The sequence below is a fragment of the Schistosoma haematobium genome, chromosome 2 (assembly GCF_000699445.3).
Source record: "Schistosoma haematobium chromosome 2, whole genome shotgun sequence".
Taxonomy (NCBI): Eukaryota; Metazoa; Platyhelminthes; class Trematoda; order Strigeidida; family Schistosomatidae; genus Schistosoma; species Schistosoma haematobium.
In genome coordinates this window covers 24,656,837-24,676,712 of record NC_067197.1, presented here as the reverse complement: position 1 = coordinate 24,676,712, position 19,876 = coordinate 24,656,837, and the positions used below count along the sequence as shown (strand labels likewise).

Below are 19,876 nucleotides of genomic sequence, written 5' to 3'. Positions count from 1 at the left end.
ATTTGTGGCTTTTCAAGTACATCCATGGAATGACCAAATGTAATTTGAATATAAACTTACTACTGTTCCATCAAACCCTTGGTCCGGAATGATACCTGTCGATTTGGTCGTTGTTAATGTGCAGTCAGACTAGGTCTGCTTAAATTCAAAACTTGAAAGCTACTAATGCATCTTCTTCAACTCTGCATACACTCCAACAAGTTCGAAACAGGGTTCAACCAACGGGTTTTAACAACAACCAATATACATCTAGCAGTCATGTATCAAATAAATTTTGTTCCAAGCAACAAAATCCAATATTTGGGCGGGTAGTCTAAAAACAAACGACAGACATCCAGGTAACCAACAGAATCTTTTCAATCGTACAAGCTATTATTGCATTTCTAACTCTCAACAAAATTATTACTGAAACGCTGTGGTGGTCGGTATTCGATATATCCCTTAAACTTCGTATATAATTCGTCTTGATAACCGTCCTATTTAACCCCCAACGGTATATCATTCAGAAGGCGAATACGAAGCGTTGATTACGTTTATTTCGAGACCACACACACAGATGTCCAAAATTACAGATGCATTAAACGAGCATTAAGAGTTGTGTCGAACGGCAAACAGGCAAGCGAGCGACTGAGCGAATGTAAGTAATCGAGTACAATCAGCGAGCGAGAAAGCAGAGTCAACCATATGAATAACATGGACATATATATATAGCATGTGAAATTAATGAGTAATCGAATCAAATAAGCGGTTAGTAGTGAGACCAGCAGAGTGAATAAATGCGTAGGCCGTAAGCAATATTCAAGCATGCGTATTTCATACAAGCACAAAATAATAATAAGGGTACAATAAATTGTTATAGTGCGGATGGCTTTGTCCGCTAAATAAGTTAGCAAAAGGGCTTAAGTGAGTTAAATGAGAATAAACCCATTTGCACGCGAGTCGCTATAACGCTATACAGTGTTTATCCTCTTTCCAAATCCAGATTCTGAATAGATCATATTGAAGCGAATATCAACGGTGATCATACATACAAGACTCCCAGCCCTTTTCGGCTCTGTAAAGCATTTAAATATTATCTAACGTTTTGTAAGTCAAGAAACTTGTACCTGTGTGAATATTATTACAACTAACGGCTAAAGTTTAAAGCTAGCCTGAATCTCAAGGAAAGCATAGTTAAGAATCTGGTTGCATTTTCATTGAGCAAAGAAAATGGTCTGTAAGTTAGATCGTAATTTTAAGAAATTCCCTACTTACAAACGTAGTTTTATTTTATCCTCTAAAACTGATATGACGGGATGAAAAAGACAAGATTAATGCCTTTTACCCATTGTTACTTCTATTCAAAATTACTTCCGTATATTTAATTCAATGTGGTGTAATATTTGTTTTTATTTTCCACTGTGATATGTTATTGGTTATAATATTAATTTAATTGAGAATGATGTCACTTTAAGATACGATATTCTTGTATTAAATCAACATGAACTATGCTGAGCCTGATAGACATGTGATTTTGCTATTACTCTGGGTATTTTTCTATTTCTGTGATTTTAATTTATAATCAAAATGAGTGTCTAATCAATATATATTGAGTGTATTTGCAATTAAGGTGGTCTTGTTTTGGGATTGATAAATCTTCACTCGTACTAGTCTTCATGTTATTACTTCGCGTCCTGATTCCTTGTATTTTTCAAGTATAAATAATAAGCGGCGCGGATATAACAAGAACTTTTTCACACAGGTGGATATGAACAGTGTTATAAAAGACTAGTGTGGAGCAATGACTTAAATATTGAATGTTTAGTTCTACAAGAGAAAACCTCATTTACGTCATAGAATATATTCTCTTTTCATCAAGACAACATTAAACTAATGAAATGAATATACTTTGGCATTTAAAAATTTTGAAACTACGCTTTTCATACTATCAAAATATGTGAATTAAAAAAACACTAATTGGAAATATACAAGCTAAACAACATGTACAATAATAATGTATACAATAAATTAGGAGAACGAGGAAAATACATAGTATCCAAGCGTATGTAATATAAATAATACATTAAGTATGAGTCAGTCAGCTACAACGTAGGACCAGGCACATATATGCATCGGTCCAAGTTGCCTCACTCCATTAACACAAAAAGATGATCACCAAATTCATAGAAGTATGATATCTTTGAGAATAAAATATTATAATTTACCTGAACAAACAAGTAGTGAAGGTAATAAAATGTCCAATGTCTTGTTTATCTGGATCAAATATAAAAATGGTTAGTGAGTATAGATAAGGAAATTTGTTCTTCAATGATGTTAGCCAACTATAAAATTAGCTTGCGAAGCAAAAGAAAGGATGATCGTCATATACACAGCACTACATACATAATAGAAAAATATCTGTATACGTCAACTGTAAAACACGAAACTTCAAAGGTATAGTAAAAATGTAACTTTAATTCGCTTTTTAACGTCGGAGAGAATGTTGCAGAGTTAAAAAAAAGTATGCAAACAGAAGAAATTGAGTTGACAGAAATGTGTAAATCATATATTTTCAATAGTATATATTAAAAACACATACAGGAATTATAGGAATCAACACAGACACCTTTTTTATTGGAAAAGAGATCAGCTATAAATGATTCTATTTTATTTTCTTTACAAAACAGAAGGGAAACATTTTCATAATAAATGATACACAAAAATTCAATTCAGCAAGTATGTATACAAGATAATTATGTGATGACCTTTTCTGTTGTTGTATCATCATTATCACCGAATTCGTCATAAGCCTTAAAGTTTTCATTTGGTACAGCAAAACTATACTTTTTCGTTAAATGATCATGAAGTACAATAGGCGGTGGTGCACAAATCTTTTGACGTATCACTTGTAAAACTGTCACAATACTGCCCATTGCTAGTATGAAATAAATGATTGATACAGCAGGTACCTTTAATAGAAAATACATTATAACCATTATACAGTAAGTTATCAGAATGATCATCGTTGGTCGAAAAGAAAATGTGTATGTAATTCACTAGTTATATTTACAGCTAAACAAAAAATAATAAAATTTATTTTTAGTACAGGGTTGTTGATCCCAACTAAGTGGTCTAGAGATTAAGCGTTCACGTACGAGACCGGAGATTATGAGTTCAATTCGTGCGTGTGGAGTCGTTGATGCACACTGCTGAGGAGTTCCATGCTAGGACAAAACGGCCGCTTAGATTTCTAATGATGATTTAACATAAATCGGCTTATGATTTTAATGAAATAATACTCTTGAAATGGAACTTACATCAAAGGGAGATTATTAGTACAGTATGATAAATGTGAATAGTAATAAAACATGAAAATGTTGTTATCAAATATATATTTATAACCTATAGAAAACAAGACGGAAGTGATTACAGTCAATAAAAAACCAATATCCACAAATCTCAACTTCAAAGGTGATGACGTCACAAGCACAATCAACAGGAGGCTTAACACTGCACTAGCCAGAATTTAGCCGGCAACCAAACCATTAATTCTGTATAAAACATGTTCAATAACCTAATCAAAGGTTGACAAGCACCCCTTTCACATTAATGCCAACTGTACTTATAAATTTACGTGTACCTACCAAAGCAGCTACATTGGCCGAACAGAAAGGAGGGTATATTTTAGTTTTTGAGCATGTTCCAAAAAGCCTTGCAACAAGAGAAAAAACGACTCTGAACAGTGCAATTACCAAACATATCTTGGATACAGGACATCAGGTCGATACCTTTCAATTTGTCAAGGTGATTAATAAGCAGCCAAACTCAACTCTGAAGTTTGCTGAAGCTGTTGCTGTCAGGCGTCAAAAACCTGATTTACGTGTTCAAAATGAGATGGTTATTAATTTTTCCTTGGATTGGCGACAAATATACCTTTGTTACATCTTAAACTTTTCTAAATTTCTTGCATTTATTACATCATTGAGTTTTTATTTCAACTATCTTCCAGATTAGTAATCTTATTTTACTAACTGAGCTTTACTCATTTTATTCCTATCGGCGTTTACTCATTACGTAATCACTTGTTTCTGGCCATTTGAACTGTTGTCACAATCAATGTTGTGGAATTTTCTTTTACATGAGGTATATATTTACAATATTCAGTCTATTAAATTTATTTACACCCTTGCTATGCTAATATGTTTTCAACATCCGACTAAACTCTCTCATGTAATTAATTTAAACCCATTTTGTAAATATGATTTTTAAATATTAGAGGCTGTAAGCGGCTGACGAAAACCAACAAAATAAAATGGATTCATGCTATTCCGCTAGAATTATTGTTATTATTATTAAGTCCCAAGATCGACATCGTACGGAAAAAAACATCAGACGATATATGTTAAATCCTTATGATCCGTTCTAAAATGAACCAGTGATTCATCCAAAAAAACCATCTGGGTGTAAATCGAAGATGTTGTGAAACTAAGTGGCTGAGGTGAAATCTATAAACATCACTATTTAAATACAAGATTAATTAGCATAACATAATAAAAGACAACCGTAAAAAATCACTTAAGATGAAAAAGGTATTTTAAAAAACAAAATAACTGTGCTCAATTTGCGAAATGAGTTGAGTCGGTTCATTTGTACTCTTTTAGGTTACAGATTGAATTTTTTGATAACTGACAGTAATGTAGGTAAAATACGATTCACAACAAAACTCACCACTAAAGAGATTGTTTGTCGTTAGGTATTAAAATGATCCTCTAGTTATTTGGTATGCACAAGTAAATAAAAGTTAGAGAATAGATTAGTGAGTCAAACAAATCTACTTAAGCATTGCTGGAATGTTTTATGACTAGTAAGTAAAAAATATTGAATTTAGGTGTAGAGTCTTAAGTGAATGAAGAAAGTGGGTTGCTGATGTGAATATCAACCAGCTGAAGTGCTTAGAATGTCAATCATTTCTAATAAGAAATGGACTATTTTACTTTGGTTTTCAAAATTAACTGTAGAGAAAGAGCTTTAAGCGGCCAGCTAAATAGACTGAGATGATCCATGAAGTAGATGGCTGTTCGAACCACTGATGTTGACATTGTCTACCAAGTGAAAAATCGGATTAGAAACTATTAGAGACCAAGAAAATCTCTATATATATCCGCTAACAGTAGGCTGGTACAAACTATTTCTATCGTACTAAAGTTTATTCAACATTCTAATCGTATTACTGAAGCTTTCGGAAAACCTGGTAGGTCGCTAAGCATTATAGTATTTTTCAGAAGTCTACTTGCTGAAACGTTGGACAGTTACGAAGGTAAAGATGTTTGGTGAAAAAAGCTTACTATGCCACTTCCTACATAAAAATCTGACGCTGATGGATAAAGACAGAAAAATTCAACAAAAGACAATAAAGACCACACAGGTTTTGTCAATTATTTGAATAAAACATAGTTTTGAAAATGAATGTTATGAAACAAATAGAGCACCTACAATTGAATGTATAGTACGAATCTAGTTAAACCACAATCTGTGATTGATTGAAGCTGCTTTCTGTTATTCGTGGATCTTAAGAAGCATAAATACGTTTAATTAATAACAAGCATGGAACTTTAACAAATATTAATATTAACTTAGTGTTACTTAGTTTTATTTCGTTCCTTTTAACCCCCAATAAAATGGATTCGGTAACTAAATGCTGATAAAATGTAATCACATTTGCCACTTGGCCTGTATGTATTTATAAGATATCAGTTTTATATTAAGTAATTTTGCAAACATTTAAATAATATCTGACCTGCCATTCGTGACAATAGCTCTGTTGGGATATGACGTAAAGATTATAAGCCATGTATAGTTCAAAACCGTATACTACAAATAGGAAAGGTAGGACGAACGTAATTCGACGAAACATCCATGACATGAAACCATCTGTGAAAAGAAATTATCCAGTGGAATGAATTAGCATATTACTTAAGAAGTAAATCAAACATGACTTAATAATTTTAACTACAATTGATTTCGGTTGCCCCACTCTGAAATACCTTAGAATACAAAAATCAAAAACAGGGAAAGACAACATATAAAAAAGGGACAGAAAATAACGTTAACAATGAACAGTTTACCAATGAAGACTCAAAATCATATCAATGTCTTGAACCTCAGTGTATTAATAAATGGCATAAAACCTCATTGATGTCTTTCAACACCATCTGTTGTATCCCGATAGGAATAATGAATAGTAATTTTTGGGATCCATTTATGGACCAATATTATGAGTATGTTTTTATCGTATAATTGTTATGTAACTAAACTGTTCATATTCATACCCCTCTTATTATGAGCTTTATTTTGACCTATGAACTATTATTATACGATTTACCATTCATGAACTATTCCCTGTCTGTTAATCGCTACCTTCGTCATCCACAGCCACATCTGGCTAATTCCTGTAAAATGTTGTTCATATTTTATTGGTACGTTGTGGTCGGTGTTTGGTATATAAACTCAGTATTTATTCATTTATTTATTCATTTGAACACATAAATATTGATACAAGAGAGTGCCAATATATATGAGCCACACAAAGCAATGAGAATTCGAAGAGAAAAAAAGGTAAGGAGCGTAAGAAAAAAGAGAACAATAACGAAGAGATTGGTGTAAGATAGTGTAGTAATAATGAGGGAACTGAAAGGTACAATCAGAAGAATTCTTTCAGTTAAGGGAGACACAACCACTTTTTATGAAGAAAGCAAAAGAAGGTTACAGCAGGATCGCCACTGGCTTCTATTCTGAGCCATATCTGACAACGTCTCTAGCCACTGTGTAGCACCATCTCTCGGACCCCAACCAGGGAGTCGTAAAGGACCAACACAAGCCAGTCCTTTGCAGCTTCCTTTCATGCCACGACACCATGTCATGCACTGACCACCTCTCCGCTTCTTCCAACCAGTCCCAGAGTCGGCAAATAATGCACGACGTGGAATTCTCTGGGACGACATTCGTAGAACATGTCCAAGCCACCGAAGTCGGTGTTTCAAGATGGTGACACCAATTGCATTATCATCTCTGTGCCCGAACACACGATGCCGAACCTCTGCATTACTGACATGGTGTTGCCACTGAATGTCAGCAATCCTTCGGAGACAGCGATGATCGAACACAGAGAGTCGTCTAACATCCTCAACTCGGAGAGGCCAGGTTTCACAAGCATAGAGCAAAACTGCTCTCATCGACGAGTTATAGATCCGACCTTTTACAGCCAGACTAACATCACGAAGGCGCCAAAGGTGGCCTAGATTGGCGTAAGCCGCTCTGGCTTTCACTATACGTGCATTGATCTCATCACTCACACCCCCACCAGCACTTATGCAGCTACCCAGATACACGAACTTCTCGACTACTTCTATCTGCTCACCATCCAGGGTGAGTACAGGATTAGAATCCTGCCAGTCTTGTAGAAGTACTTTGCACTTCGAAGGTGCAAAGCACATACCATACCTACGGACACTGATTGCCAACTGATTAAGTGAGGATTGCATGGCTTGGGCATTATCGCACAGTAAGACAATATCATCCGCATACTCAAGGTCGAGAAGTTTTTCTCCAGGCAACAGATCCACACCACCATTACTTACATCCATCAGAGCTGTTTCCAGAATGTCGTCGATGGCAAAGTTGAAGAGGAATGGTGAGATTGGGCAACCCTGTCTAACCCCAATGCTTGAATGGAACAATGGAGAAAGGTGGTTGTATGCCCTCACTCTACCTGAGGTGTTTGTATATAGGGCTTTTAGGATGTTAATAAACTCCTCAGGCACACCCTTCTTCAATAGACAATCCCAGAGAACAGTCCTGTCCAACGAATCGAAGGCAGCCCTGATGTCGAGATAAGTATGACGGTGTTCTAACATTTGGTGGAGAGTGAAGATATGATCAATATATCCTCGACCAGAACGAAAACCAGCCTGCTCCTCGCGAGTCAATCTTTCTCGGGTTTTGAACAACCTACGAAGTATGACGGAAGCCAATAGCTTGGACGCAATCGGAAGTACACTTATCCCCCGATAGTTGTTACAGGAACGACGTGAACCCTTTTTAAAGATAGGGACAACTATCGATTCATTCCATGACGTTGGTACACTCTCTAGCTCCCAAACCTTTGTAAACAACGTCGTCAATTCCTTAGTCAGAAAGTCACCGCCATCTTTAAAAAGAGCCGGAGGTAAGTCATCTGGAAACTACTTTACTTGCTTCAAATATAAACTCAGTATGCTTAAAATATAATGATTCATATCTCCGAGGCTGAGACTTGCGTTCTGGACTCAACTGGCTGGGCTAGACAGGGAAGCAGAACCAATCAGGACTCTAGGTTGTTCTCATGTGTTTAAGCGTCTTTGGTCCGATCGATAATTCGCTGCGCTCTAATCTGCTGTCACAAGTTATAACACCATCTGACAGTGGTTCATAGTAAAATTACCTGATAGAATTGATTCTACGTCAAAACGTACTATCATTAAGTAAAAATTACAAAACTTTGATTACAGATATTGAACAGTGCCGTCTCAGAAAATTTCTCCTCAATTGAGCAGGCCAGTATCGAAAGATCGAGATGGGAAACTTTATGTTAACAAATCTCAACCGATTTAACCCGATGAAAGCACATCGTAAATCTTATCAATTCACTGATTTAATCCATAAGGAACAAAACTTACAATCACACTAAATAACTAGACACTTTGTATTACATGACTGATTTAAGTATAATAATGTATCATAGAACATAGTTCACACAATCAACATTGAACACAGACCACAAACTCAGTCAAATAGATAATCTCAATATACAACCACGTCCTACTGTACACCCATATATATGACAATATAATATAAATACTTTCACAGAAGTCAATAAAATACTTTAAAATAAATAATAAAGTCCATTAATTTACCAACAGTTATATCCATTGGATGTCGACAACCCAAAGTACGAAGTTTATATAGGCAACTTATTTGATATTGAAATTGTATAAAATGAACAAGATCTGTAAAAGAAAAAAAAGTTATCAGCAAAAATTATTGCAGGAGATACAGGAATCTGGGAGACAATCACCACAAAAAATGTACAGTTCTTTCCAGTTGCTCAACATTTCTCAATAGAACATAGACTGTTAGAGAAGTAAGCAAAAGAAAGATATTAAAAAACAACAGGGAAGAAAGGGGATAAATAAACGAATACGTGCTAAGGAACTGTTCGAAATTGAAAAAGAAAAATTAAACAGTAATATGCAGTGTGATTCCACGAACCAATTTTCGATTGTTAAAATAAAAAAACGTCGACTAATGCATAATATCCAATGTATGACACAATATGGCCAAGTGATAGTTGTTCATGAGACCGAATTATTAACGTAAGGCCTCGAACGATTTGAGATTACAAACAAGACCAGTCAGAAGAGTAGGAATTTTTTAACAAAATAATATGGTTCATTATAAATTATTAGCCGAAAAATAAATATAGTTAAATGTCCTAAACGATTAGAGGAAATCAGTTTTGCAGGTTACTCACTCTCCAATGAACTAAGACTTGTCAATTAAGCACAATTCTTGCCCATTATATCAAACATAAACAAATAGTGCAAGGTTCATATTATTCAAAAGAATGTTAATTACATCCACGATATATGGTACAATCTATTTTGGTTATATTACAGATGATTAATGTACAGATATCTTAACTAAACACGGACTTATGACCGAAAAATTGTGATCACTATACAAACAACATCTCTTACGACGATGGTTTCTAATTCTGAATATATACATAGTAAAATGAAATCGCTTCTTAGAATATTAACAATTTCCTATTTATTTCTAATAACTATCAAATCCATACCCCGCTTTATACATGACTGACCCAATACAAACAAGAAAATATCATTTAAAGTGAACCTATTTGTTTTTGTTCATTTGAAAATAGGAACTTTCAGTATTATTATCAATGATTTAATGGTTTAAAAAAATTTGGGCATTGGGAGAGTGGTATTATCACTAGAAATTTGTATTATCCAACTGATGAAAAAACAAAGCAAAATTGTGTTCTTAACAACGTTTTGCTAATTAGTATAATGAATAGTACTCTGATAAAGTTATTAGTATTAAATAACGAAACACATGAGTAAAAACAATTCTGTTTTGTCTTTCCGCTGACTACAAAATATAAATTTTTAAGAATTATCAATGATTAACTAATTTTCAAAAAAGAAATGCGAATAAGAACACCACGCACTTAATGACAACAAAGCTGTGTGAACACCATTATCTCCTTCGGTACAACTTACTGATTAACAATCTAAGTCAGTATCTCAATCTATAAGGTACACTGACCGGACAGCAATAAAGAACACCAAACTGTTTTAATTAAAGTTGGTAGACTGCAATCTGAACGGCAGTCGGGAAAATAAATACATCAAAAGTACAATTGTAACTTGAGTATACCTTTTCTATGAGGTTAGGACATGTCTGATTTCATTTCAATCGGATCAGTAAGATGAAAATATATGTAAAATGATAAAGATTTTATGCGCTAATACTAACGCAATGTAGTGCATCAAAATAGGATCATAACTTTAAAAATACTTTAGCGAACCAGATACTAGCGTGGACATGATCGCTATATATAGAAAACACACACATCAACCATTTAAACTATCCACATGATGTATGATATTACGAGTGAATGGCCAAAAAATGTAATAGTCCATCCTATGCTTAGTTGGTCATATGGTCAAGAAAATTTCAATAAAGGCGTTATTTACAAAGACTTCTTGCTGAAGAACGACGATAATGACAAAAACAGAAACACTCACTCAACAGTCAGTCATTATCAACATGGAGTCTAACACAGATGTGCGTTTGGTCAAGTTTCCATGCTGAATTAGCACGACAAGATGAAACTAACAAGATGACTGGCAAGAGATTTGAGGAATGTGGTGTCAATGGCAATGAGAAAGACAAGAGATTGAGAATAGGGTTCAAAAAGACGAAATGGGAAAGCATATATGAAGGAATAATTGAATATAAGATCTAGAGGAAGATAAGGAGTGGATCAGTCCGCGCGAATGTAAATGATTCTGAGCCGTGTGACTTACAGTCACCAATCACTGATTGTGAATGTCTTGCAGGCGCCGATCAAGTAGTCTGCACCAACTGACACGGCTTAGACCAACGGTCAATGACTTCACGGACTGACGACACTTTTTGGTCTGACTGCCACTAGCTTTCGTTCAACTTACTCTTACTCCTAAACTAACAACCATCGATAGTCGATGTAGGCAGCGGTTAGGCACACGTAACATATATTCTGACCACCACAGTAGCTGAAGGTTTACAACCTCATAAATTGATTTCCCACTTTTGTCAAGTGCCCTACACCTAACACCTCAGCATTCCTCACTCAGTCGTTCCACAAAACGCTAGCAATGTTTCGAAGACACCTATAGTCAAAAACCTGCTTCAGAAAATATATCTTCTACTCTTAGAGACCATGACGGAGGCAATAACATGATATAGTCCGGACTGCTGAACATTATACACGTCTATTGGCTACCAGATGGATATCTCGCCAACACCGAATATTCGACCTTCGGCAGATTCTGGAACATAGACATACTTTTCGACGTCAGACCATAATTATATTCTTTGGCCTTGAGGCAGAGTTACACTCTGTTGATCGTGAGGTTCTGTGGCAGTGTCTGTCATTAAAAGGCATACCAGAGAAGTACATTAACCTTGTGTAGGCTATCTACTGGAACACTACTAGTTGAGTCAGAGCTTATTATGATGAACGGTCATCGGAATTGGTTACTTTAAGTGGTATACGTCAAGGTTTTCCGCTTTACGCATTTTTATTTAACTCTGTCATAGACAACATTTTCATCATCCGATTTCCCTGAGGTTGATCTTATGCTAGTAAATTCACTTGTAGACTTAGAGTACACAAATAATATAGCTTTGTTTGGTTAAAACACTAACGAAATGCAGTCCCATGACCACATCAAGATATAATTTTCGCACCCCAAAAGCGAAATTTTGCTCCGGGACTAACTTGCGTCAGCGCCTGAATTAATAACAGGAGGCAAAGTAGTCGAGCGTATCGACCGCCTCACTGATCTTGAGTCTCATCAGTACTTATGGCCTGATGTCTGACAAAATCTCGGTACAGATACCAAAAGCACGATTAGCTCTTTCCAATTTGCATCACCTGTGGCGTAGGCAAAATATCCATCTCCCGACTAAAGGACGAATTCACTGTACAACAGTTTACTCTGTTCTACTTTGTGAGTGCGAAATATCACGAATAGATAACTGTTAGCGGGACATAGACTAGATTAAAGCATGCTCAATGCATGATTGCTTTGGTGCACGCTGATTGGCTGATTCTTATCCAATCAGCACTAGTCGATAGTCGGAGAATACTCTGGAATCTTCTTATGTAAAAACTATAAATATACCGACGTTTTCCCTATTGTGCTTCTGACTTGCTATTTGGAATATAATCTCTTTCCTGTTCAACCGTGTTCTGATTTGGGGACTTGTCGAGTGAATCGGTGTCCGAGAATACTAAGCAATAGGAATAGCTGGCTCATAACCGTAAGAAGAAAGAGATTATAACAATAACATTCGTAGATTACTAGTACTCAACCATAGGTGTCCTCAAAGCATTGTCCATGTACTTTTGGACCACCGAGTAACCAACGTTTGGGTCAGGAATAGGATACTAGGTAAAGATGGGAAGTCAATTGAGGTTATAAATATTTATCAACTGAGGTGGTTAGGACAGATGTTACGTGTGCCCAACCGCCAACTATCTCGACGAATGATTTTGTCTGGTATACGAGCAAGCTGGAAGAAAGCTAGGGGTGGTCAAACAGAAACGTGGCATCAGTTCATAGTCATTAACAACTAGACTGACTCGTGTTAATGGGTTTAGACTACTCTTTTGGGGTCCGAGTGATTATCTTAACCAGTGGTTAGAGACTTTGGATGAAATGGCTCAAAACTGTTTGTAGTGGCACAGGCATATCTATTTTTTGTCTTCCCCCATATCCTAAGCTTTTCAATTCCTCGTAATCTTTTTGTCGCACTAATTTATATTTTATTCTCTAGTAGTATTTTCGATGCCCAATCTTTTTAATCACTACTCATATTGTTAGTACCTTTACTATTCTGGGATTTGGTCTAACAACACCTCGCTCTGCTAATGGGGTGTGGAAACTTGGACTGACGTACATACGCACCAGATTCTACATTGCGACCGACTGACCAACACAAATAAAACTGACACAGGTTAGTCTTGAAACAACACCGTATTTGTTGAGTGAAAAATACACCTTAAACACTTATATACTGTTACTTGTTCACAAAACCGTACTTTCCAACCATTTCACTTAACAGGACTATATTCTCTGAGTATTCTGGATCCGTCTGAAAACAGACTAGAAAGACAAGCGAGCAAAGAATTATATCCAGATGAATATCATCAGATTAAATCTCAAATTATTGAAACCATTACTTACTTAGGTATAAGCAAAAAAGCATGAACTGATCACGAAATTCGTCATACGAACGAGATCTAGGCCTAGAATGTAATTAAAAGGATATGAAGATACGAGGATAACTTAATTATAGATTGCAATTAGCCACACATTAACAACCAGTGAATCTGATATATAACCAAATGATCTAAATGTAAGGTATCTGTCCCCTCCTGGATTAAGGATTAGATATTTGCTTGGAATATAATACAATTATCAGCGTTAACTAAAAATATATCTTTTAATTAACCAATATTATATTTTCTACCTTGAATAAAATTTAGTCCAACAGTTTACTAATCGACTTCTAATACGTAAGTATTCAACGTCTAGCTACTAAGTTAAGCACTTTTATCTATTAACATCAGACATGATCAAATAAACAGAATAATCCATATAATTACACCAAACTACGATGACATAGAGCTTGAATGCATACAAAACATAGCCTTTCAAAGTAGATGGGAGAGAAATATTTTTATTAAGCGATCAATCGATAGTTTACAACTAACTCGAATACCACTCACCAGATAAGCATAATACCAGAATAGGCTGTTGACATAAAATGAGATATATTCCACCACCCTTTAATGCGTGACCCATTGGCAATAAGAATGCGTTCGCGAATAGTTAGTGTGCAATAGTACCATACCAATAGAAAATGAAAAATAGTATCCACAATTCTAAAAACAAATGACAAATTGACAGCAAGATAATTAATTGCACATATGATTAACTCATTTACCAAATACTCTGGTACACATGTCCACCAAGTTTTAACGTTGGCTATGAATAATTGTCAACGAAGTCATTACTTTCAACTGAACTGAGTATAGGATCATACATTATTCAGAAACATAAACCCTTGTACAGTAGAGAGATATTGCAGTATGTCAAATTTAACAGATGAAAATAAGTGAAAAATACCAAACTATACAGAAAACCGTATTATGATATAGGAATTATGGATAACTTTAAATGCTCTCCACAACATACTAGGAAAACTCATACCTCAAGTGACTAGGGATGCATAAGTTACGCTAAAAAGTTAGCTTCTCTTCCTTTTTTGACGTTCAACATTTTAAGCAGATTCCCCTATCAATGAAGATTTAAATTTAGATTCAATGTAGATTTAATATCCATTCTACCTTATTGTGTTTTGAAGCCTCATATTGTTTATAGTCCTCATGCAGTGTGGTTGGAAATCAGGCACATTAGTGGATACACTGTAGTTGGTTTTAAGGCTACATGAACATCAACACTTAGACAGGTGAAAAGCGAACTCGGTCTCCAAGACAGCAGAAAGTTTCCAGCCTTCTAAAATCATCTACTTACGACACCCAGGTCACATACCTGCACAATAACACGGTAGAGAATGCTGTACAGCATTTATCAGAATGTTGCTAGGTTTTATGAGAAGTAAAATTAAAAAGTGAAGGTCGACATCATTGTCCAAAACTACTGGTTGTCATTAGCTTAAATGACTCGCCATGATCCAGTCACGACGACGCAAGTTCGAAAATATTTTACTACATAGTTATCCTTAAATCCTACCTATATCAGTGGCTCCAAAATCTTTGTATCAGTAGAGTTTAATGACAAATTAAGGTCATAGTGGAGTATACAACCAAGTAGTACTTGTGAGCTCTAAGAAGATTAGCACTTACTGCCATCAGAACCTGTTGAAACTCTTTTTCATAAAATTCGACAGGTCCTTATAAGCTAATAAGTCTCGGAAGTATTTGCTGAACCAGGATCTAGGCAACGGGACGAACAAAGACTTTAATTAGCGACCTTCGTGATAGGTAGTCAGATTTCGGCACTCAATGTTGTAGAGATTTATGCAGAAAAGTTTTGAGATTTGAACCTATTGAACAACTTGTACATAAACGCTTCTGACCTTGGAAATGTTCGGTAAAGTAAGTGTTGAGACAATAACTATGTCCGGTGATTTTTTGCCATTACTTGAACAACTATTGCATGTAATCCGATCATAACTTTGGAGTTAACAAGATATCGTCATCCACTCAGTGACAGAACTAAACATTACAAAGGAGATTAAACTTAATTTTATCAGAAGGACCGTAATGAACCATGCTTCCTCAATTATAAATTCCTTGTAGCGGAGATATTTAAGGTGATGTTATAAAGTCAATTCTTAAGGTTGGGTATTTATTATTGATGCATCCTAATGTGACCCAGTCTATTCAGTCAGTGATTTTACATAAGAATCCCATAGACGCTGTCATCAGAATAATTGATGCCTAACGAAAGAGGATCTTGATACACCATATAAGCATCTGAAAATGTCCGCTGAAGAATTAACGGTGTGATATTTTCCTATGAATAACTGAGAGATTATTTTAACAAAAGTACTTCAAACCACGCCTTTCGAACATCAACTGGAGGCTTTCGCAATTAGATTACATAATAGGGCGTGAGAGTGATGTGCTTAACACTTCTTCAGGCCGCAAAGTGGTCACACAGTATTATTATCAAAGTTTAAGACTTGCAACAGCGTACAGCCAGAATTACCTTTTTCCAAACACTTGATGCGAAAAAGTCATGATTATTTGACAATAGTGAAATACATATACTATCTTTAATAACATAACGACGAACTCACCTATTCTGAACGTAAAAGTATAGCAGAAACGCCAAAAATGCACATATTCCCGAAATAATGATTTTAAACCGTTCGTAATCATTCTTGTATCTGAATCTGAGCACATTACTAAAACCTAGTTATTACTTGTCCTCCTTGTTAGCAAACGATATATTAAGAGCTCCAAGTACGATACGCAAATACAAGCTATCTAAATAAATCCGCAGAGAGTCTACATACCCTGGTGTGCGAGGTAAAACATCTTCAATATCCCGTAAAACATACTCTTTCTTAAGAATATCGATTTTGGCTTTTTCAAGTATGGTAATCTCATCACCCGTAGCATTCTTTTGAAGACTGCCAATTTTAGATAAAGACAGATTACCTTGCAATTTCATGCTTCAAAAGTTTCATATAGTTTCTACAATGTTTAACACTACGGACGCAACTTGTCTCTTCCTCCTTGAGTTTGTACAGTGACATAACCAGTGATGAGTGCTTTTCCTAAAAAAAATTACCAGAATGTGGTTTATAACGCAGTTGTAAATATACTTGCAACTGTAACCAGTCCTTTTGGAAGCTATTTAATGCACCCTGAAATTCTTCCATCAGTCTATCACCTGTGTAGACGCGAAAAGATCTGTCGGCTTCAAGAAACACAACCTGTGGTTCCAAATTGCCCTCCCTGAAATCAAGGAGAAATATCCGTCCCAACTCGTGATTGGTTGATTGAAGTACGTTTAAGTGTGCATTGAAGGTTTCAAATAGTTCTGGACGGAATAGAAGAAGCTTTCACTTAATAGGCCTCCATATCTAGTAGTAGTGGACCACCGATTCTGCCAGGCAGGAACCTAGATATATTTAACAATAAAGTAAAAAAATTATAGCGAGATACTGTCATTAGTCCTTATGAATATGTCAAGTTTGCCTTTAAAGGATTCCTGCGAAGTTTCTTGGACTGTTACAGTCGGTAGATGATTCAAGAATTTTACCACTCTTAAGGATTAGGCGTGTCTGCAGTCCTTTATGCTATGTTATTCCTCGTTTATGGGTGTTACCCCTAAGGTTTGTGTTGGGACTGTGCATTAGTAGGTATTCGAAAGTGCCCAGGAATGTTTAGGGTGCTATAAGTCGTCAGAAGGTCACCTCTAACAGGTAAAGGCTCATTCATTTGAGGTGCTCTTCAAAAGGCTTGAATTTTGGTCCCCTGCTTGATTTCGTAGCTCGTCATTGAATATGTTCCAATGTATCCTTATCCTTTTGGAGTGAGAAGAAAAAACTGTGTTTCCATACCCTAAATGGGGACGAATGAAACTGTTGAAGATTAGGCGGAAATTTTTGTTCCTCAAAGATACCAGTGCAAGATTTACTCGGAGGCCTTTCTTTGTCGCAATTAGCGTGCGACTTCAGATCATAGGATACCGGAACTCGTAGATCATTTTCAAACTGGGTACCTCTAGAGGGGAGATGCCTAAGTTGTATTCGTAGTCTACAACATGTCTCGGATGAACTAGTTTACACTTTGGAGTGTTGTTGTTCGCCCGACTTTGAAGTCAAGTTCGATCATCCTGAAGTGCCAGCTTATCATCCTGGTGCCAAACTTCCCCCTAGAGTTCCACATTATCAGTGAAAAACAAACAATTAAACAATACCTGCTGACGTAAGTTGTTTTCATAAACTGGGAAAAAACAGGTCCTGGTGAGGAATCTTGAGGGACCCCACTAGGAAATTCTATAGCCTGAGAAAAATTACAGTTTATGCCGACCGTAAGATGTCAGTTATTTAGATATGAAGTAGGCCAATCAATTAACGGTGACTTGATACCCAATCGGTTGACCTTATCAACAATACACAAATGACTGACAGTCTCAAAGGCTTCTGAGAAGTCAAGGTGTGTGACACGAACCTTCCCCTTGAGATCAAGGACAGTTGCCCATTCCTCTACCGCGGTCAGCAGGTCGGTTATTAAAGAACAACCCTTCCCGAAATCGTGCTATCGCAATGAAAATAAGTTTATGGATGACAAGTAGTCACGTAGACTGTCGTATACAAGGACTACACAATTTCCTAGGGCACTGAAAGAAGTGCTGCCGGTCGGCAGCTTGAAGGTTCTCTAAGTCGATCCCCTTTGAAAACTGAGATGATGTAAGCCAGCTCCCAAATTTCTGGTACTATGCCTTGGTGCCTTGGAAACAGTTAACATAAACTTATTTTGTGACTAGTTTTTGTTGTTATTAACATGTTTTTTCTTAAGTTCGCTTAATTTGTACACTTATCACCATTGACTGTAAAATCGTTTAAAAATTTGACCTTGATCTTCTGTTCCTCTTTTGAATTCTCATGGCGTGACATCGATTATCGCCCATAAATACGCTGCTGAACACATATACTTCTCTTTCTCATTTACCAGATGTCACAATAAAAGAACTCTAATATATCTGCTGTTTGCCAGTCGCACTGATATTCGCATTACGTGATTACTCTTGATTCACATCTTGGACCATACCAATCATATTTGGAATCAATGACAATTTATGACTGTGGATTACGAGACCGAAAAATTAACTCTAACAAGCTTCCTTCAGACAATTTAATTAACGTCCAGCATCTTTCTTTGTATATAACTTATATTTCGATATATTACCAGGCGAACCATTTTTCGTAAAAACTTTACCATTACTTTGAAGTTGATGTATTCCCTCCATCACAATTATTTGGTGATCCGTAACGTTAATTTTGTTCGTCATAATGATTGTTGTACCAGCGCTGTATAATGTATGTTTCTAATAATCTTGATAAAATTTAGCGTTCACCTGCAAAAGTCTCCTCTGAACTACTCTACATATCTGAACTCACAATAACCATGCTTAATGCAATTTGGCAGTTCACACTATCAAAATACGGGGTAAATAACCTAAATATTTGGTTTTTGCAGTTGGGAGCTTTGCTTTGGCGTGGGATATCCGGTCACAAGCAACTAAACTATGTGCGCGTAGTAGGTGCACTTCCGGCTAAAATCGCTACAGAATTCGGGGACATAACCTATTAGGTTCCGGAACAGGACCCGTATGGTGAACACAAAGTAGCAGTCGTCCAATATTAATCAGCTTCTGACTAATAGAAGACTACAAACGTCCATTAACAACATGTGATGAAGCAATCAGTCAGCTCATATAAATTAGATGAAGGTTTATTTAAACAAACGTGGCTATAATGGTCTCTCCATAACGCGAGACATTCTTCGTGCGTCAGGAGAACTAATTACTCTGGAGGATCTGGCAGATATGACAAATCAGGTGATAGAAGTCAACCCAGAGTACACAGTATAAATGCAGTACGAGCTACTGAGAGAGCGCGTAATAATGACATGAGGGCATTTCAACAGGAGTTATTTAATATGACTAAAAAGCTCTCAGTACTACAAGCAACTGTATCTACAGTACACGTGAGATGAACTATATAGCGTTTCAGAAAAATCCATTTTCGAGGCAGTATTCTAAATCACCTATACCATCCCGGAAATCTGACCATATTGCGAGCATTACGGAACTACGGCACGGCAGTTCGCAAGATCGTACAAATGCATCTGCAAAAACCGTGGGAACCAAGGAAATGAGCCGACCAAACAGCAATGACAGCAAATGTTTCTAGACAACTAACAAGCCGTTTCCTGCATATAGGGGATAATATTTCTGCT

The 19,876-nt window shown here is 36.1% G+C and overlaps 1 protein-coding gene across 1 annotated transcript; it reads right to left on the bottom strand.

Annotated features, from left to right (window-relative positions):
* Window positions 1–755: 755 nt before the first annotated feature.
* MS3_00006537 (uncharacterized protein) lies at window positions 756–17,007 on the bottom strand. Its single transcript, XM_051214703.1, has 10 exons — window positions 16,732–17,007; window positions 16,565–16,683; window positions 16,420–16,536; window positions 16,327–16,386; window positions 16,201–16,296; window positions 14,102–14,257; window positions 13,557–13,618; window positions 8,931–9,023; window positions 5,777–5,910; window positions 756–2,948 (listed from the first exon to the last, which is right to left on the bottom strand). Exons 1-10 carry the CDS (start codon window positions 16,786–16,788, stop codon window positions 2,733–2,735), a joined length of 1,110 nt encoding a protein of 369 aa, XP_051067886.1. The 5' UTR covers window positions 16,789–17,007; the 3' UTR covers window positions 756–2,732.
* Window positions 17,008–19,876: the final 2,869 nt, after the last annotated feature.